At 47.9% G+C, this 16,407-nt stretch overlaps 6 protein-coding genes across 6 annotated transcripts; 3 read left to right on the forward strand and 3 right to left on the reverse strand.

The window, feature by feature from the left end:
• Positions 1-344: 344 nt before the first annotated feature.
• P153DRAFT_330882 (uncharacterized protein) lies at positions 345-1,615 on the reverse strand. The gene is made up of 3 exons (XM_033665447.1): positions 1,260-1,615; positions 1,003-1,203; positions 345-949 (listed from the first exon to the last, which is right to left on the reverse strand). Exons 1-3 carry the CDS (start codon positions 1,516-1,518, stop codon positions 504-506), a joined length of 906 nt encoding a protein of 301 aa, XP_033528467.1. The 5' UTR covers positions 1,519-1,615; the 3' UTR covers positions 345-503.
• A 425-nt stretch (positions 1,616-2,040) lies between these two features.
• On the forward strand, positions 2,041-3,723 carry P153DRAFT_381254 (glycoside hydrolase family 47 protein; the record flags this gene model as incomplete). Its single annotated transcript, XM_033670027.1, has 1 exon — positions 2,041-3,723. One exon carries the CDS (start codon positions 2,041-2,043, stop codon positions 3,721-3,723), a length of 1,683 nt encoding a protein of 560 aa, XP_033528468.1.
• A 2,154-nt stretch (positions 3,724-5,877) lies between these two features.
• Positions 5,878-6,504, forward strand: P153DRAFT_363083 (uncharacterized protein). The gene is made up of 2 exons (XM_033667290.1): positions 5,878-6,046; positions 6,104-6,504. The coding sequence occupies exons 1-2, from the start codon at positions 5,935-5,937 to the stop codon at positions 6,280-6,282; spliced, it is 291 nt and encodes a 96-aa protein (XP_033528469.1). The 5' UTR covers positions 5,878-5,934; the 3' UTR covers positions 6,283-6,504.
• Positions 6,505-7,092: 588 nt separating this feature from the next.
• On the reverse strand, positions 7,093-9,097 carry P153DRAFT_363085 (uncharacterized protein). The gene has a single exon (XM_033667291.1). The coding sequence runs from the start codon at positions 8,920-8,922 to the stop codon at positions 7,234-7,236; it is 1,689 nt and encodes a 562-aa protein (XP_033528470.1). The 5' UTR covers positions 8,923-9,097; the 3' UTR covers positions 7,093-7,233.
• Positions 9,098-9,484: 387 nt separating this feature from the next.
• Positions 9,485-11,257, forward strand: P153DRAFT_419859 (uncharacterized protein). Its single transcript, XM_033672208.1, has 3 exons — positions 9,485-9,631; positions 9,689-10,189; positions 10,247-11,257. Exons 2-3 carry the CDS (start codon positions 9,943-9,945, stop codon positions 10,915-10,917), a joined length of 918 nt encoding a protein of 305 aa, XP_033528471.1. The 5' UTR covers positions 9,485-9,631; positions 9,689-9,942; the 3' UTR covers positions 10,918-11,257.
• A 742-nt stretch (positions 11,258-11,999) lies between these two features.
• Positions 12,000-13,877, reverse strand: P153DRAFT_280684 (histidine permease; the record flags this gene model as incomplete). Its single annotated transcript, XM_033663085.1, has 4 exons — positions 12,000-12,426; positions 12,475-13,528; positions 13,701-13,726; positions 13,777-13,877. The coding sequence occupies 4 exons, from the start codon at positions 13,875-13,877 to the stop codon at positions 12,000-12,002; spliced, it is 1,608 nt and encodes a 535-aa protein (XP_033528472.1).
• Between the last annotated feature and the right edge of the window lie 2,530 nt (positions 13,878-16,407).

Here is a 16,407-nt window from a genome sequence, read left to right on the forward strand (position 1 = left end):
ACACTCCAGTTTGCGATGAAATTGTGAGCTAAATGATTAAGGTACAAGCTAGATTGACATTTTACCGGGCCGTACTTAGAGCTTGAGCTAAAATTCAGCTAGACCGGGCGTCTGTATCATGAGATCAGGCTGCCTGCCGATACAAGCCTAGTTTATCATAATTACAATAGTTTGTACTGTAGCTGATCAGTATAGCTTCCAAAGGGAAATCCAATAGGAACCTTGTTTTCGCTAGATTGGTAAAGAATTCAAGAACGTTCATCAGCAGTGGAGCACTTCGTATTATTTGCCTGTTCATGCCACCCCCTTGTTGCAGCTGCAGGTGGCATCACCTGTTCATTTAGCCATCGTCCAACAAGTCCATCATCATTGCCAATTATCTCGGAATGCAAAAGTTAGGCCGCTACATGAATTCTTTTGTGCATATCAGCCATCAGCAGCAAACACATGCTGTATAGCACGACCACATCGGGGCATTCCTCTCACTCTTATTGAGACTAGAATTATGAGCTATAGTTTCCCTGCCACAACTCTGCGGGTTGTTTAGGACTCGTACTGCCTGGAACTTCTGCTATGTACTGGCCATGGTTCCCTGTTTGGTGTTGCCATGGTTGAGAATCACTCGTCACTGTTTGAGAGTACCCCTCCTTTGGATTGTGACCAGGCGGATACTGTTGATAATGACGATCTTCATCATGTCCTACATCTCCTTGATTTTGCTGTGCCTTCTTGTTCTTACGTTTGCGTAAACAAAACCACATCAGCGCAGCACCCAAGGCTATACCGATAAGGGGCCCTACGATAACGCCAGCAATCCAAGTGTTACTCTTCGATGATGAACTTGGAGTAGATGTTTGTTCTGTAGATTGTGGTGTGCTGGAGCTTGAGGAGGCGACACTGGTGAAAGTGGCGGCGATTCTCGAGGATGTTGGTACGGCAGATGTAGTACCTATGGATGCATTCAGTACAAAGACCCTTGGTTCCGATAGCTTGGGAACCTACTACTCGACTGAACTGCGACTGTGCTAGACGCTTTCACAAGGCCATTAATTTTGAATCCAGGCGATGAGATCTGCTGTGTATACGGATCCGCAGAGTCGAAGAAAGTGAAGCGGAACACCCAGAAATCCTTTTCCGAAAACGCATTGGAAGCTATGTTTACGTTCCAATCGTAAGATGAGGTCGTGGTGAGATCGATACCGCCTAGGCGCAAGATCAGTCTTTATTGCATTGTGAGAAAGTTTTAGAGCTTTACTTACGACCAATCTTAGAGGTGTATTTAGTCCCATTGAAGTTGGTGATCCAAAGATCGAGTTTTGTGGTATCGCACAAAGGGCAATAGCTTTCGAAAGAATTTTGGAGGCCTGACTTCCAGAGCAGAGTGAATTTTGTGCCACTCTGTAGCGGTGTAGATCCGTCAGGAGCTGCGGGTGCAGTCCAATCATCCTGTACAGTTTGGCACCGTATTCGCAGTGGGAGGAGAATAAAAGCCAAGATGAGAGAAAAGTAGAATTCCATGGTTGTTGAAGTCCCACCACTAAGGGTGTACTATGATGGCGTGAAGGGTCGCGCGGCGAGGCTGCCCTTCGGAATAGAGAATCAACCTGTGTATAAAGGGGATATTGGGTGACAACAAGACTGAAAATTACATTTGCGGCACAGTTCTTGCATATGCAGGAGGTCTGTTGGTTTCGAGGTTACCAGCGCAGGGCCAATACATGTGATTTGCTGTAATTGGACCAATCATATGGTGTTGTTGACTGAAGCCAATGTACTGTGGCAGGGATTGATGCTGGGGTACGTGCTTAAGTTAAAAATACTTTACGCGCCGTGTTAAAACAGATTGCCGTCATGCGCGGCGCGACTCGACACACTTTTTACTTATCCTCCTCCGTGGCAGTTTCTTGCAATTCAGATCACACCTCAATGTTCGAGAGGCAAGTCATGTTTTTCAGAAGATATAGATGGCCTATTTTCCTTATCGTGGCCGTCACCTTTCTTGCCACAATAGCTCCACTTTCTGCTCGCTTCGCACCATCTATGAGCCCAATCTTTCCCATAAATGATCACAAAGATTCCGCTCCATCAACAACAGTCTCCCCTGATCCTCTTCGAAGCTCTCATGCCTGCCCTACGACGCCACCAACTCCAGCGCTCATCCCAGACACCCAAGGTCGATTTGACTGGAGAACTATTCCAAGACGCCACTCCATCGACCAGTACTCTCAATTGCCTTTGGGGAAACCGTCACCCAGGCCTTCTGTGCAACACACCTTTGGGGCAGCGTCGATAGAGGCGAAAAATGGAATCGCCTCCCGCAAAGAGGCCGTGCGAGAAGTTTTTAAGCGATGTTGGAAGTCTTACAAAGACCGAGCATGGACGAAAGACGAGCTTGCTCCTATCTCTGGTGGAGCTAGATATACCTTTGGAAGTTGGGGAGCCACCCTAGTCGACACCTTAGACACCCTTTGGATCATGGAGATGAGGCAGGAATTTGCAGAAGCTGTTGATGCTGCTGTCCAAATCGATTTCGGACCGAAGATCGATGGCGAGATCAACGTGTTTGAAACAATTATACGTTATCTCGGAGGCTTTATAGGTGCCTACGATGTATCCGGCTGTCATGATGCACGACTCCTGAACAAGGCTATCGAGGTCGCAGACATGGCATATGCCTCATTCGACACACCAAACAGGATGCCAGTCTCGAGATGGAGTCCCAAAAAAGCCGTAAATGGGGAAGAACAACTACCAGCAGAATCAGTGCTGATCGCTGAAGCGGCCTCTGCCAGTGTGGAATTCACCCGCCTCTCGCAACTCACTGGAGATATGCGATATTTCGATGCCATCTCAAGAGTGACAAATGTGCTTGATAAGCAACAAGGATCAACCAAACTTCCAGGCATGTGGCCTATCAGTGTGAACATGCGAAAGCCAGATTTAACTTTTGATGGTTTCTTCGGCCTTGGTGCGATGGCAGACTCCGTGTACGAATATCTTCCGAAGATGCATCAACTACTCAACGGGATCGGTCCAGTAGCAGCACAGTATCACAGGATGTACGAGTATGCAATGTCTACTGCGATAACCCATACATTGTTTCGTCCCATGGTGCACGACAATGCAGATATCTTGATCGCCGGTGCTAACGTAGATGGAAAGAGGGATGACAAGGGCCAGCACCTTGTATGCTTTGCTGGTGGCATGTTTGCTCTTGGTGGGCGGCTCTTTGAAAATACTACCCATATCGATATTGGTCGTAGGATCTCGGAAGGCTGCGCCTGGACATACAAGAATGCACCAAATGGAATCATGCCAGAAGTCTTCTCGATGACCGCGTGTCCTACTTGGTCGGCATGCGATTATACTTCCCAACCTGACTCGAGTCCTTTCAGCGAGGTTGGTGACGGGAGGTACGTTCTCAGGCCTGAAGCGATTGAGTCGATATTCTACATGTACCGAATCACGGGCGAGGCAAAGTATCAAGATATCGCATGGGAGATGTTTCAGGCAGTTAGCAGCCATACTCGGACGGAATTCGCCAACGCTGCGATCAGAGACGTCATGAAGACGCCAGTGGAGAAGTATGACAGTATGGAAAGCTTCTGGCTGGCCGAAACACTAAAATACTTCTACCTTATCTTCAGCGAACCTGACGAGATAAGTCTGGACGATTTTGTTCTCAATACCGAAGCGCACCCATTCAGGATACCGTCCCGATAGTTGTTCGCTGCTCTCAAGACTATGTCTCCATGTAAAAAGGGACAAAATTCAGGGCTTTATCCAGTATATCTTGACCCTTCCACGCCAATCCCTTTCGTTCGAGTGTATCCGTTTATCCTTTTGAAATCGGATCTCCAACTCGCCACATCTTGATCTCAAGATATCATTACCAAAGCGGCATGGTGATGGCCACATCCGTCGCAAGCAACGCAGAGTGTCCTACGTATCGCGAACCTCGAGAAGTACCAGAAGGCCGGACGCCAATGCCAATTGGACCACTTGCGTTGCCCGCTTGTGGCCACTGATCCTGTGATACTCAACTTTCTTCGTTGATATTACTAGGAGCCACGCATACAACGGCTGTCTCCGGCATTCGTTTCGCGAACGATGCTGCAACAACCTATGGGACAATCTGTTTGGCGTGCAGATCATACATAGTGGTCATATTGAGATCTGGATATGTGGTTACAGATCCGATGCTAAGCATAAACGTGGTAGGGGTTGAAGCCTTCAAAGACTCCATCACTTAAAGCTAAGGCAAAAAAGTGACGACAGAACAGATGGATATATCCGTCTTTTCTTCCGTCAACATAATCGAATACCTGTTGAGATACTAGCATAATGTCCTTGTTGAACAACATGGCTACAGCCTACTCTTCGTGCGCAATTTTCCACCGTGCTTGTCAATAACCAAAAGTCCATAAACAACAAAGTTTGTTGATGTTGGTGTACTCTAACAGAAGGACTATAGTTTGATAGATAGTGGATGTAGTGTATTGCAAAAGCCTGCAATAATAGTCTCCCCGGCTGAAGAGGTATCACCTGATCAGTCAAAGTCTCCAAAGGCTGTGCCAAATATCTTAGATAAGAAAGTTTATGGTTCTATTGTAATCTTACACCGCACAAAAGACGTCTGATACATAATTGGCAGTGATAAGTGATTAATGCCGCCGGTATCTTGTCGCGTTGGGAGCCAGTCCGGGGAGTGATACTTGACCCACTTTCCGATCGGTATGAGTAGGTATATTGTGGACTAGTTGATATAACGAAGACTTTCTAGAGGTCTTCTAATCATTCAACCGGTTAAGACTTGCAAACCAGCAATCATGTCTTACAGCAAGCTGAAATTAGATTTAATGTAACTTTTCCAACCACAAGAACAGGCCGGAGGAGCTTTTGAAGATGCGTTTTGTTATGATATGGTAAATACGTTACATAACCAATATCTGACCCTACATGCGTTACTATGGCAGAGTCTGCACCGTCTTACTTCTTATTCACGTAGCACTGATCTACAACAATAGCGCTTGTCAGACTATGTTCTAAGACACCCCTTTTGAATGTCACATTATTCTTCACCGGAAACGTTGTGGTCAAGGCTGTGGTTACCATTACGTTTAACATCTGATGCAGATCACCCGAACATGTAGAGAACCTATAGATTTCAGCACCTTAAACCATATCAACCATCTGTAGTCAATGAAAATTTTTACAGTTCGATTTCACGTTGGCACGGAGCAACATCCCACGCCGTCCCCATAGATCACCGTCTGGCCACAGCGACTATGGTGGAGTACCAGAGGATTGAGATGAAAGGTTTCAATCCAATAGTTTGGAACAAGCATTTGCCGTTATAGGAATATGTTTGCGCGGGGACGCCGTCCGCTGATGGCTGCCTGATCATGGTTCGAGTAATTAGAAGGTCGCACCTGTAGCCTAAGATCCCCACACGTATTTAGCCAATCGCGGACACTTCTCGAATGTGGGTCTAGCGGTGTGATACGTTGCACTTTTACTAAAAGAGTCGACACTATGTGACACCTTGGATTGACTCTTGTTCAGATGAATTTGGCAGAAAGCGAGGAAGGGAGGTAGGTACCGTTATTGAGGGATATGACAATGGCATATGCTAGAGACCGGAGAGGTTTGTCTGTACTGATGGGCAGTGTCCCTGGCAAGAAGTGCGGAAGATGGTGTTTAGTGTCTTATGTCAGTGGGCGTAAGATGACAGACTCAAAGAGGGTTCGTACCACTGTAACGATCATCACTGTGCATAGCAAGTAAATGGCCTTCACCACTGAGAATGGATGGCCTTACTGGCTGAGAGAGTGTATAAATACCTTCATCTCGCAGACTTATTGAAGGACCACCATCGCTCAACACAACTGCAGTACCTCTTTCTTCAAGCAAACACCACCTCAAGAACCCACCATGCACGCCTTCAAGATCGCCGCTCTCGCCATTGCCGCAATGGCTAGCGCTGTCGTGGCGGACAACTGCTTCGAAGGATATCTCTACTGCAGCGCGAACCTCAAATCCCAGGGTAAGAGCCTTTTGTATTAGCTCGATTTCATAAAGACAGCTAACGGCCATTTCTCAGGAGACTACACCTCTACTATCCACAATGCTCTGGCAGCTCGCGGCCAGCCCACCGACCAGGGCGCCGTCAACAAGGCCTTATTCGCTTGCCTCCTCGACGGCGAGATCGCCTTCACCCAGATGTGTCGCGGCGACTGCATCAACGAGCCCTTCGGAACGCAGAGAAACGACCACTGCTAGAGTGTCGACTTGTACTTGCTAATGAAAATGGAGGGGCAATTGATAACGGTGGAGGGGGTGAGTGGTAGGAACAGCTGTAGCTGGTGACTCTCAAAAGGAGGTGTTATGGTGGCCCATGCAGTAACAGGTTTGCTGTCCAATCTTGTCCCAATCGTAGTGAGCGCTCAGATAGAGATAGGAGAAAACGATGGTGCCACCGTGCACGTAGCCGATATTGATTAACTCGTCACGTGGTTGAAAAACCTATTGATCACATACTAGTGAGTTAGTCTAACTAGTGTAACTTGATCCTAAGAGCATAGAAAGCTTCAGGAAAGTAGCATTTTAGTAATGCTACATCATGGTTATGACTGGGAAGAGTTTTGGTAGCAAGCACGTATCTACATAAACAAAGCTGTACAAATATTGGCCTCAGGATATACTGGCTGCATACCGAGAAGGACGAGAAAGCATACGCAGATAAGCATTTTACGATGATTCTAATGGCAACAACATGATATACGCTTCGTTCCGCATAATTCTCGTCTGAATTTTGAGTCCGCCAACCTGTTTTGAAGCGCATCCATTGCCATTGCCGCACTAATAGTTGCTGCTGGCATATAACCCACTTCAATTTCGAAATCATGTACTAAGTCGTGTGAAGTATTAATCTTGAGATTTTAACATTCATACAAGAACATCAGACGCGTATTGTTTGACAAAACCAACTACCTTACTGATTACCCGTATTTAGCGAAGACTATCTTTTCATTACTACTCGTGTACAAAATTTGCATTGAGTAAGACGGATCGTTAGTTTAGATATGTATTAGCTACGCTACTCACAGTATCAGGCGTTGGCTAGGTTTCTAGGCAACAACCTTGGATCTTCTTCCTTAGGTATGTTATTGTATTGGATAATAGTTTGAGATGACGTTAGTATATAGGAAATCTATTTGTCAGAGGGTTGTTCTAATAAAACATCTTTCCACTTTCTAATTTCTGACTCTTGATGGGTGCTATTCCCAACGTTGTAACGAGGTGACGTTTACGAGATGACCTCTCTTCCTCTGACCAGAAGCCTAGAAAAATCTTCCGTTGCAGATGTCCAGATAGTCCAGCACCCTTCAACAACGTAAGACCTTTGGCTTCGACGCTCGCTAGGATAGACACGATGCTAAACCCCTCGCCGATCGCTGCGTGTGGCCAGTACAACACTCTCGACGCAAGCGACAGTATTAGTATCACTGGACTAAGCAGTAGTACAAGCGCTATCCTCCAGTCTCGCTGATTCACCACCGCCTCGATTTCTTCGGTCATTATGGAGTCATAGTGCATGGCCTGTCGTTGAGCGGCATCAGGGACGCCTTCTTCATGGGATGTCCACGTCTCTGGACCCCACCAGGCTACCATGCGTGCCCACACCATGAGGCCCAGCGGAACGGCATTGTTTTTTCGGGATTTCTCTGCAGAGTCGTTTAGGGCACTTGAGGGGCTTATCGAGCGGAATCGCGTGTCGTATTCTACTAGGGCGTAGAGGTACAATTCGACTATCGAAACACGGTTGTCGGTGAAGACTCCGTTATCCAGCACCGGCTGGTGATCATTCGACTTGGCACTGTGAAGCTGGATAGTCGTTGGGGTAATATGCCAGGTTGCATTATACCTCTGACGCCAGAGCTCGTAGTGTTGTGCACGACTACCAAACGTTTCATTGTTTGTGACGTTGTAGGCAGCATAGTAGATATCGGTATTGTTGTATATGCTGGGCAACACCAGCCCTATCCGATACTTGTCGCCATCCCAGACCCAAGTGCTGGATGCATAAAATTCGTTGAAGTCTTCGTTCGCCATCATGTCATTCAAGGTGTCAGCGTCGAGGGATGTATTATTGCTGAGAGAGCACACGAGTGCAGTGACCGTACCGGTGACATACTTGGTTTGTCGACTTCCAAGACTTGCCTGAGCTTCGAGCAGGTACGTCGGCATTGGCCCATCAAGGATCACAGCGGTCCGTTCATCTGGCACATAAGTATTGAACCCATAAGCTTGCTCTTCCCCGCCGCTGCCTTGAAACCAGGGCAAGGTTGCATTCACAAATTGTGAGAGTCCGTACCCTATGTTTTGCGTGCCCGGTGGGCCTGTCAAGCCCGTCGACACTTGAACAGTTGCACTACCGTACCTCGCCGTACCATCGCCTAACCTCTTGTACGCTATGCTGAGCATGGGATTGAGTGCTAGCATGATAACTAAAACAAATCTAAAGCTCCAGTCTGCTTTATCGGCAAAGGGGTCGGAACGGAGGACTGCGTCGAATGTTTGAAGTGTAGACGCTTGAGAGTTCGTAGCGAGGATCAAGAACATGCGTCGCAGTGGATGTTGAGTGCACCATCCCATGATGGTCAGACACAGACCGATCCAGATGAACTGCCCATCTTGACCGAAGTGTACTGCCAATCTCGGGACGAAAACCACGACCATGGCGACCGAAGATGCCATCAAACATCCTATCAGCGCGAGCTGGTCTTTACGGGATATTTTCCTGTTGGCGACTGGCTTGCCAAACTTCTCTGGCGTTTGGATAGATGTAGAGCGGGATAGATAAGCTTCTGCTGGTTCGATGGTTGTCGTTGTAGCGTTCTTTCCCCCTACAACAAACATCGTGTAATACCCCGATTCCATCGCAGGATCTTGTAAGAAGGCACGTAGTTTGCGTGCAGGTTGGCGTAGCTAGGTACCGATTCGGGTTGCTGTAAAGAGGGACAGTTAGCGCATTGCAACGCACAAGGCTGAAGCAGCTACATATGTAACTGACTTTAGGGGAGCCAAATTGGCCATGTCGGCCAGGATAGACGCTGAGCCATGCGGGAACGCAGCTCCAGATGAACCCGCATGTAGTCTGTGCGGCACCACGTAGCCGCCGATCTCTCTGATTCGCTACACTTGGCGCTAATCTATGTTTCCATGCAAGGCTAAACCAGGCCTAAATTTAAACCAATATCGTTACAGAAATCGCGTGTTCTCGCCTTGCTGTGCCGTCTGTAGGTTTGCCAGGTACCATTCAACAGGCTCTGAAACTCTAGTGTGTACTCATGCATGACTTCTCATTGCAATCCAATGCCAATCTTGCTCTCCCGATAATGCATTCATGTTAGATCAGCGCTTGCAGGCAGAACTCAATCTACTTAGTAACTTGGCGGCTATGGTCGTCGAGCTCCGACGATAGCATCGTGCTGAGGAGATGACAACTCATTACAGATGTTCGAGTTTGCTTCATAGTTACATGCCAAACACTCCAACTTTGTAAGCGAACTCAAGCACCGCTAGATCTCGATCAAGCTGCCAGTCCCGAGCACGACTGCGGGATAAGGTACCATTTCATGATGAATCCAGACCGAACAATCTATCCAGTATTAACAACGGCTAGGATCAGGCGCCTCCAGTTTCAGTAAGCGCTATGCCCACTGGGCCAGACGTGCTTCCTTCAGAAGCTACGCCACCCGAGCTCTAGTATACCCATCGACAACCCTCTACATTGCCCCATGCAAGCACGCATTTCGTGTTCGATTACACATTTCTTCTAGAATCGTTTCTTTACTCGCTCCATGTTCCACTCTACTTCCTAGAAGCTACGATTGCAACGCGTCACTACCCTTTATTCTGGTTACATTGCCCTCCGCCATGTCTCGGCTGAGAGCTTTCGCCTTCGCGACCTGGCTGTTGACGGGCGTGTTATGCGATCAGGAGTTCATCAATCCGCCCGCTTTTGGAAGATCTCTTGATTACAGTCGCAACCCTGTCTACACCGAAGGTTCAACTGTCAATATTGTATGGACAGCAGGCGAATTAGGGAAAAAGTGCTCTCTTGTACTCTATCAACTCAACGAGACGGATGGCCAAACTGTTGGAGACTGGGAATTTCTAACAAGTACGAACACCCTTTCCCGGATATCGTAAACCTGCGTCGTGCTAACGACCCTATTAGGAGATGCAGTTGACGTAACAAGTTACTCCTGGCTCGTTGGCACAGGGAAAAACCTTTCGGAATCCAACCTGTTCTTCTTCAGTTACTATCAGGAAGAAAAGTTTGTGTCCAATATGAACAGTCATTATTTCAACTTGGAGGCAAAAGACACTAAAGACCAATCGTCATCGTCTTCGTCAACCTCCTTAAGCGCAACGTCAAGCGCAACGCTAAGCGCATCGTCGACTGCGAGCCCTTCAATCAGTACTTCGATATCCAAGCCGACAACAAGTTCTTCGGTTACCAGCAATCCTACCAGCGAGCCTACTAGCACGTCCAGTTCCGACAGCAAATCTAGCACATCGCTACGCTCCTCGGACGGCTTCACAATGGGAGCCCTGATTGGTGTTGGAGTAGGGATATTGGTTATGATCATTTTGTGTGTTGGGGCTGGCTTCTTCTGGCTCAGACGCCGCAAGAGGAGACGCAATGTGGTCAATGTGTTGCCACCTTCCCCCAAAACCGACTACCGACAGAACAACGGCAGCTACTATGGGTCGAATCTGAACGAGGCCCCACCAAGATCGCCGGCGGAGATGGGTCAAGATTGGGGTTCTTACGCTGCACATCACGATCGTCAAGCTAGGCAGGCCAGAGAGATGAGCGCTGAACCAGTGCGCTATGAGATGTAGGAGTCTTCTGAGTAAATGGCATGAACTGTAATAAAAAACGACTTTGTGCGGACAAGAGGATATACAAATGCTCGAAGGGAGCATAGGCAGGGCAGGAACCCTCGAATCGCCTGAATTTGAACTAGTCATAGGCTTGTCTCAAACTAATGTATATAATGATACTGTAAAATCACAGGCCTCGACCATACGAGCCTTTGGAAGAGAACATGAAGACAAAGGCGGGAAAGTTTATGAGCTTCCAGCAGATTAAAATGGACTAAAAAAATTCTATTTGTGGAAGAAGCATGATCTCCTTCCTCGAAAAGTCCAAGATATTTTAGCAATACATTCTCCTCACCCCCCACCCTCCGACTAAGATGCTCGAAGACTTCCATGATAGCGTATGCATTTGTGTAGGTTCATTTTTTCCTCTCAGTTGACATCTTCAACCGTCGTAGTTGTTTTCCCCTTCTCCGCCGCCTTCTCTCCCGCAATGAGCTTCTTCGTGCGGAATTCTGGTGGAACTGTTAGCGGATGCTTCATCAAACGAGCGATATCAACGCACTGTCCTTGTTGACCATCTTGTTATGCTTCGCTTTCAACGAAGGCCAGGGCAATGTACTTGACGGCGCTTGTTCCACTTTTGTCTTGACATAGGTGTCCCGTTCTCCAAGATCTCCGCGTTCTTCTTCAATCCTGTCGTAGAATGTTATCAAATGGACGCTCTCGATAGGGACTACGTCCCGTAGAGGACCGGGCGTTACCAACGGTGGAGAGGGCTTATACACAGGAGAGAAGCCTGGGGTTGGAGTAGAAGAGAATAAGAATACAAGTAGAAACATCAACTGGATTGGGCGGTATACAGCGTACGGCGAGGCTTCCTGGGTTCACGGCCATGATCTGCAGGACTATTATGTTTGTCAAGTACGTTCTGCATTCGTCAGATATGGGTGTACTAGTCTCCGAAACCAGGCACAAAAAGTTACCAGACCAAGAGGCGCGTTGATGTTCATAATCTTGTGATTTTGGGGTGTTATGGCCTTGTGTCCACGCTCCATCCAGCCAGCAAGTGATTTCACTACGCTTCCACTCTCGATTCCTGTTTACTCCCAGATTGCCTTCAGCTTCATATACCACGGCCCTGAAACTTTCCTCTGCGGCTCCTCATCGGCAAGCACCTGTTCCAGACCTGTTTGCATATCCACCTCCCTCGGGTCATAGGCCCACGGCTCGCTCCAATTCAGGATTTTGTGACCGAAGTAAAACACCAAAAACAACGGAATACCCACATATGCTGTGAAGAAACTGCTGACGTCCCATTCCGACGGGAAAAACACGTTGAAGCCATTGATAAGGCACAAGAACGTGAAGAAAACGATGATAATCCATGCGCCTGTCTTTCCGAGTGGCGAGCGGAATGGTAGATCGGTAATGTTTTGTGCGTCTACCGCTTTGCGAAATCGGATGTATACAATGCCGCAGCTGATCCACGATATGAAGCCGGAAGTGTTGGTCAGGTTCACAAACCAGCTGATTGGGGTCAGTAGAATTCAGTAGTGCTGAGATATTGTCACTTACTTGAACACCACAGCAGAATCGGATCCGACATTCAAATAAGCAAGAGCAGCGAACAGCGATGAGCAAGCCACAGCCCAGTATGGTACACCGGATTTGGAGCACGTTTTGAAGATCTTAGGTGCGTGACCGGAGAGCGCAAGGGAGTAGAGGGATCGAGATGAGAGGAAGAGGAACGAGTTTCCAGAAGACCAAGCACTGATGATGATTCCGGCGTTGATGATCGAGTCGAGAACTGGAATACCAGCATTCTTGATGCCCACGACGAAAGGAGAGGCACCTGCACCCTTTTCTCCGCTTGTGATCGCCGGGTCGTTCGAGGGACAAATGACGCCGATGGCGAGGACGCTGCCAATGTAGAAAATGACGAGGCGGTAAATGTATCGGCGAGCCGCAATGGGAAGATTGCGACGCGGACTTTTCATCTCGCCGCCAGTAACGACAAGTAGTTCGGGGGCGAAAACGAATGGAAAAGCGGACAAGACCAAAGTGGAGAGCAAGGCGATAAAGCGTCCCGTGTTTCCGGTTTCGAGGTACGTGTTTGCTGCGCCGGGGTTCTTCCAATACCTGAACCCTAAGCGGTCATTGTGAGGTCCACCGCCCAAGAAGATGATGAAGGACAGTATCAGCAGTCCTACAATCATGATGACCTTGGTCCCTGCAAACCAAAACTCCGTCTCTCCGTAGAATTTGACCGGAAACGCGTTCAGTCCAACAATAACGACGATCATAATGGTGATCCAAACCGCGATATTGACATGCGGATGCCAGTACTCGATGACAAGTCCGGCAGCGGTGATCTCGTAGGGTACCAATATTCCAAGAGAGTAAAAGTACAGCCAGCCAAGCGAGAAGCCCATGGAGCGTGAGACATAGCGGTGACCGAATAGGTTCATGGACGATCCTGGTGTTGGAAGATACGCTGCGACCTCTACAATGGCGGAAACGATGCACCACACAAGGAATGACATCACTATGAATGTACCAAGAATAAACGCTGGACCACCGCGATGTAGTGTCTGACCCGAACCGACGAAGAGTCCAGTTCCGATGGTGCCTGATTGATGTCAGTAAACAGTCGACCGTTTTTATAGCAAGGGCAGCTGATATATCTCTAGAGTTCGCGTCGCCAACTTCTTGGCCAGAGACGACTCTCCAATTGGCTTGTTACAGTCATGTAACACCAGAGTTATACCAGCTGCTCTTTGTAGTGTCACGTTGCAACTAACCTCCTAGAGCGATCATTTGGGCATGTCTGTGAGATGTTAGTGATGTCTCTGCCATGAGATGCTAAGGTAAGCGTACCGTGACTTCAATCCTCTCTGCGTGGTTTCGTATCGCTCGTCGAAGATCTCTGCCCTGAGAGCATCTGGGTCGACGGCAGAGCTCTTTCTTCTGCCTGCCATTCGATTCGTAGATTCCACATTCCCAACTCCATAATCGACCGCCCCTGTAGACGACTCGTTGATTTTCTTCTCAGACATACTGGTACAAATGACCCAAATTCAAGCCTTGGAATGGCAGTTGGAAAGGTGTGAGTTGAGAGGTGCTTGGAGCTGCGTCCAGGACCTATAAGTGCAAACCGGGGTCTCACATTACTTTCGGAGATCTCATGCAGTGCAGATAAGAGGGTGCCATGCCATCATACCAAGCTTGTACCAAGCAGTCAAGTTGCAGCGCTAGTAACGCCCATATTGAGCACCAAGGATAATTGAGCCGCACCTGGCCATTGTTTAATGCCTCGCCTGACCCAACAAAGCCGCGATTTCTGTGAGGAAGGGCCCAGAAGGCAAGCTTTTTGTGTTGAGAAATCGTCGCTAGCATCTGCTTGAGTCGTCGCTCAGCCTGAGAGGGCTGCGATCTCAAATGGATAACGGCGGGGCCGACATACTGAGATAAGCGTGATAGGATTCAATGCTCATAGCTTGTCAAATTAGCCGAAGCCGCCGATCCTGGTGTTCTTGGAAGCTTGAAGAAGACAGCCAAGAGGAAATCATAATGCGCGTCGAAGAGGGTGTTGAGCGTTTGTGGGGTAATGTTCTTAATGGTCGGAATCTCTCCCGAGTGTCGCGTGTCGCAAGCGGAGCGATGACCTCGAGTGCTAGTTTCTGGAGACTACGCAGGGACCCGACCCCCACATGATGCCTGGTACTGTGGCTTGCGGGTAGAGTCAGTGGTTTGGAGATAAGAATTGTCGTTATCGGTCGATTGCCGAAAGAAGTGCAGGTCCGAAGTCTGATTGGACGCCACTCATAGTAGCCTGTCCATACCCCAACACTTCTCGTATCATCATTCTTTGCCTCTTCGCGTCTCTCACACCTACTCTGAAATATGTTGTTGACCATGAGGTGAGAAATTGAGAGTGCAGGAAAAGTTATGATAAGACTTTCTCAATGTGTCATTCCTATTGACCACACAATAACTTGCTATCATTCAGTTTCTCAACCTCATCTACGTTACATGCTTTTATTGTCGCCCAGTCAACTCGGACCGAACTGACGACGTCTTCATGTTGATCAAGATAGAACTCGAGTCAGCCTGATGCTCTTTCCAAACGCCCCAAACGCCTGGTACCTCGTCTCCTTCAAATCCCAAAGGCACAGTTGCATATTCGCCCAGGCTTCCACTACTCTTGACTTTGGTCCTGCCTTGCCCCACTAATGTACTGGCGTGTATCGCGACTGTCTGCGTGGTCGATGGTGGATAGGTAAACGATTGACATTTCCTCGGAGACAAAGTGATTGGGGCTGATGATGTATAGGTGGGAGAGCTTCACAAAGATCGAGAAAGCTTCGGTTCAATTCTCCAGGACCAATCATGGTGATGCTGAATCCAAGTGGAGAGTCATTATGTCGTCTTTGGAAATTTAGTTGAGGTGAGAAGTATGCAGGAGTTTGGTCAAGGCGTTAAGAGTATCGACGCCGGTAGATCAGTCGATCTACACCTTGCAGTCGCAATGTTGTGCTTGACATTCACATTGTTAAATACCAGTTCTTTGCTAGCACTTGTGCCGCCAGTCGATTCTGAAGATAGAAAGCGTTGAGATTCCTTTGATAAACACCAATTTAAGAAGGATTGAAATCGATGTTTCCATATCGGTGCTGACATGAGACAACGCCGCAATATCAGTACATAACGAACCCTTATAGGACTCAAGAGTAGCCTTCCCGAAGCCGGATCATCTATTGCTCCTATCGATGAGGTCAAGTTCCACATTTGTAGATGAGAGCATGTGGGAGCGGTGTCTGAATGGTTCCGAATAAACCGCTACGTTGCCGTGCTTGGAGCTGGAGATCTGATCTTCTCTGTTATCAATAATGACGGCGGTAGTATTCGTGAAAGAGTACTTAGGGCTGGCGCGATAGTTCATTGGTGTATGTCGCGAAAAGCCAGAACATCAGGTCCATGCAAGGCGTCTTGACCTATGGATCTAGTCAGGAAAGGTTTTGATCGAGGAACACAGAAATATATTAGGGCTGAGTCGTGAGACTGTGTCGGAGTTCGGATGCATAAATCCGCTCTCGGGTAGTATTGTGGAAGATGAATACAAGAAGTCACAAAGGGATGTCAACCCCACCAGCCACACTGACAAACAAGAGAAAGCTTTCTAGTCGAGGACGTTCATGTTGACAAGTTTTCGCGATTTGGAAGGGTTAATAGGGGATCACACGCACTTGGGTCTCATTGTAATCGAAGCAACAACGTTGAGAACTGTTTGTCAACAGTGTGGTTATTGGTAAGAACGATCGCTGAACAAATGACCCCAAGCATATCACTATAAATACTGAAGACACTATCCAGTCAGCTTGTAAGGTCTTCATGCGACACCATCTGGAGGATCCAAGGGGGAATGATACTATGTCTCGAGGGAAAGTCACAGTCCCCCTTCCAAGTTTCGGTTTCAATCTCATTTCTGCCTTCACTCCCAGACTCATC

The sequence above is a fragment of the Dothidotthia symphoricarpi genome (genome assembly GCF_010015815.1).
Source record: "Dothidotthia symphoricarpi CBS 119687 unplaced genomic scaffold P153scaffold_2, whole genome shotgun sequence".
NCBI classification, from domain to species: domain Eukaryota; kingdom Fungi; phylum Ascomycota; class Dothideomycetes; order Pleosporales; family Dothidotthiaceae; genus Dothidotthia; species Dothidotthia symphoricarpi.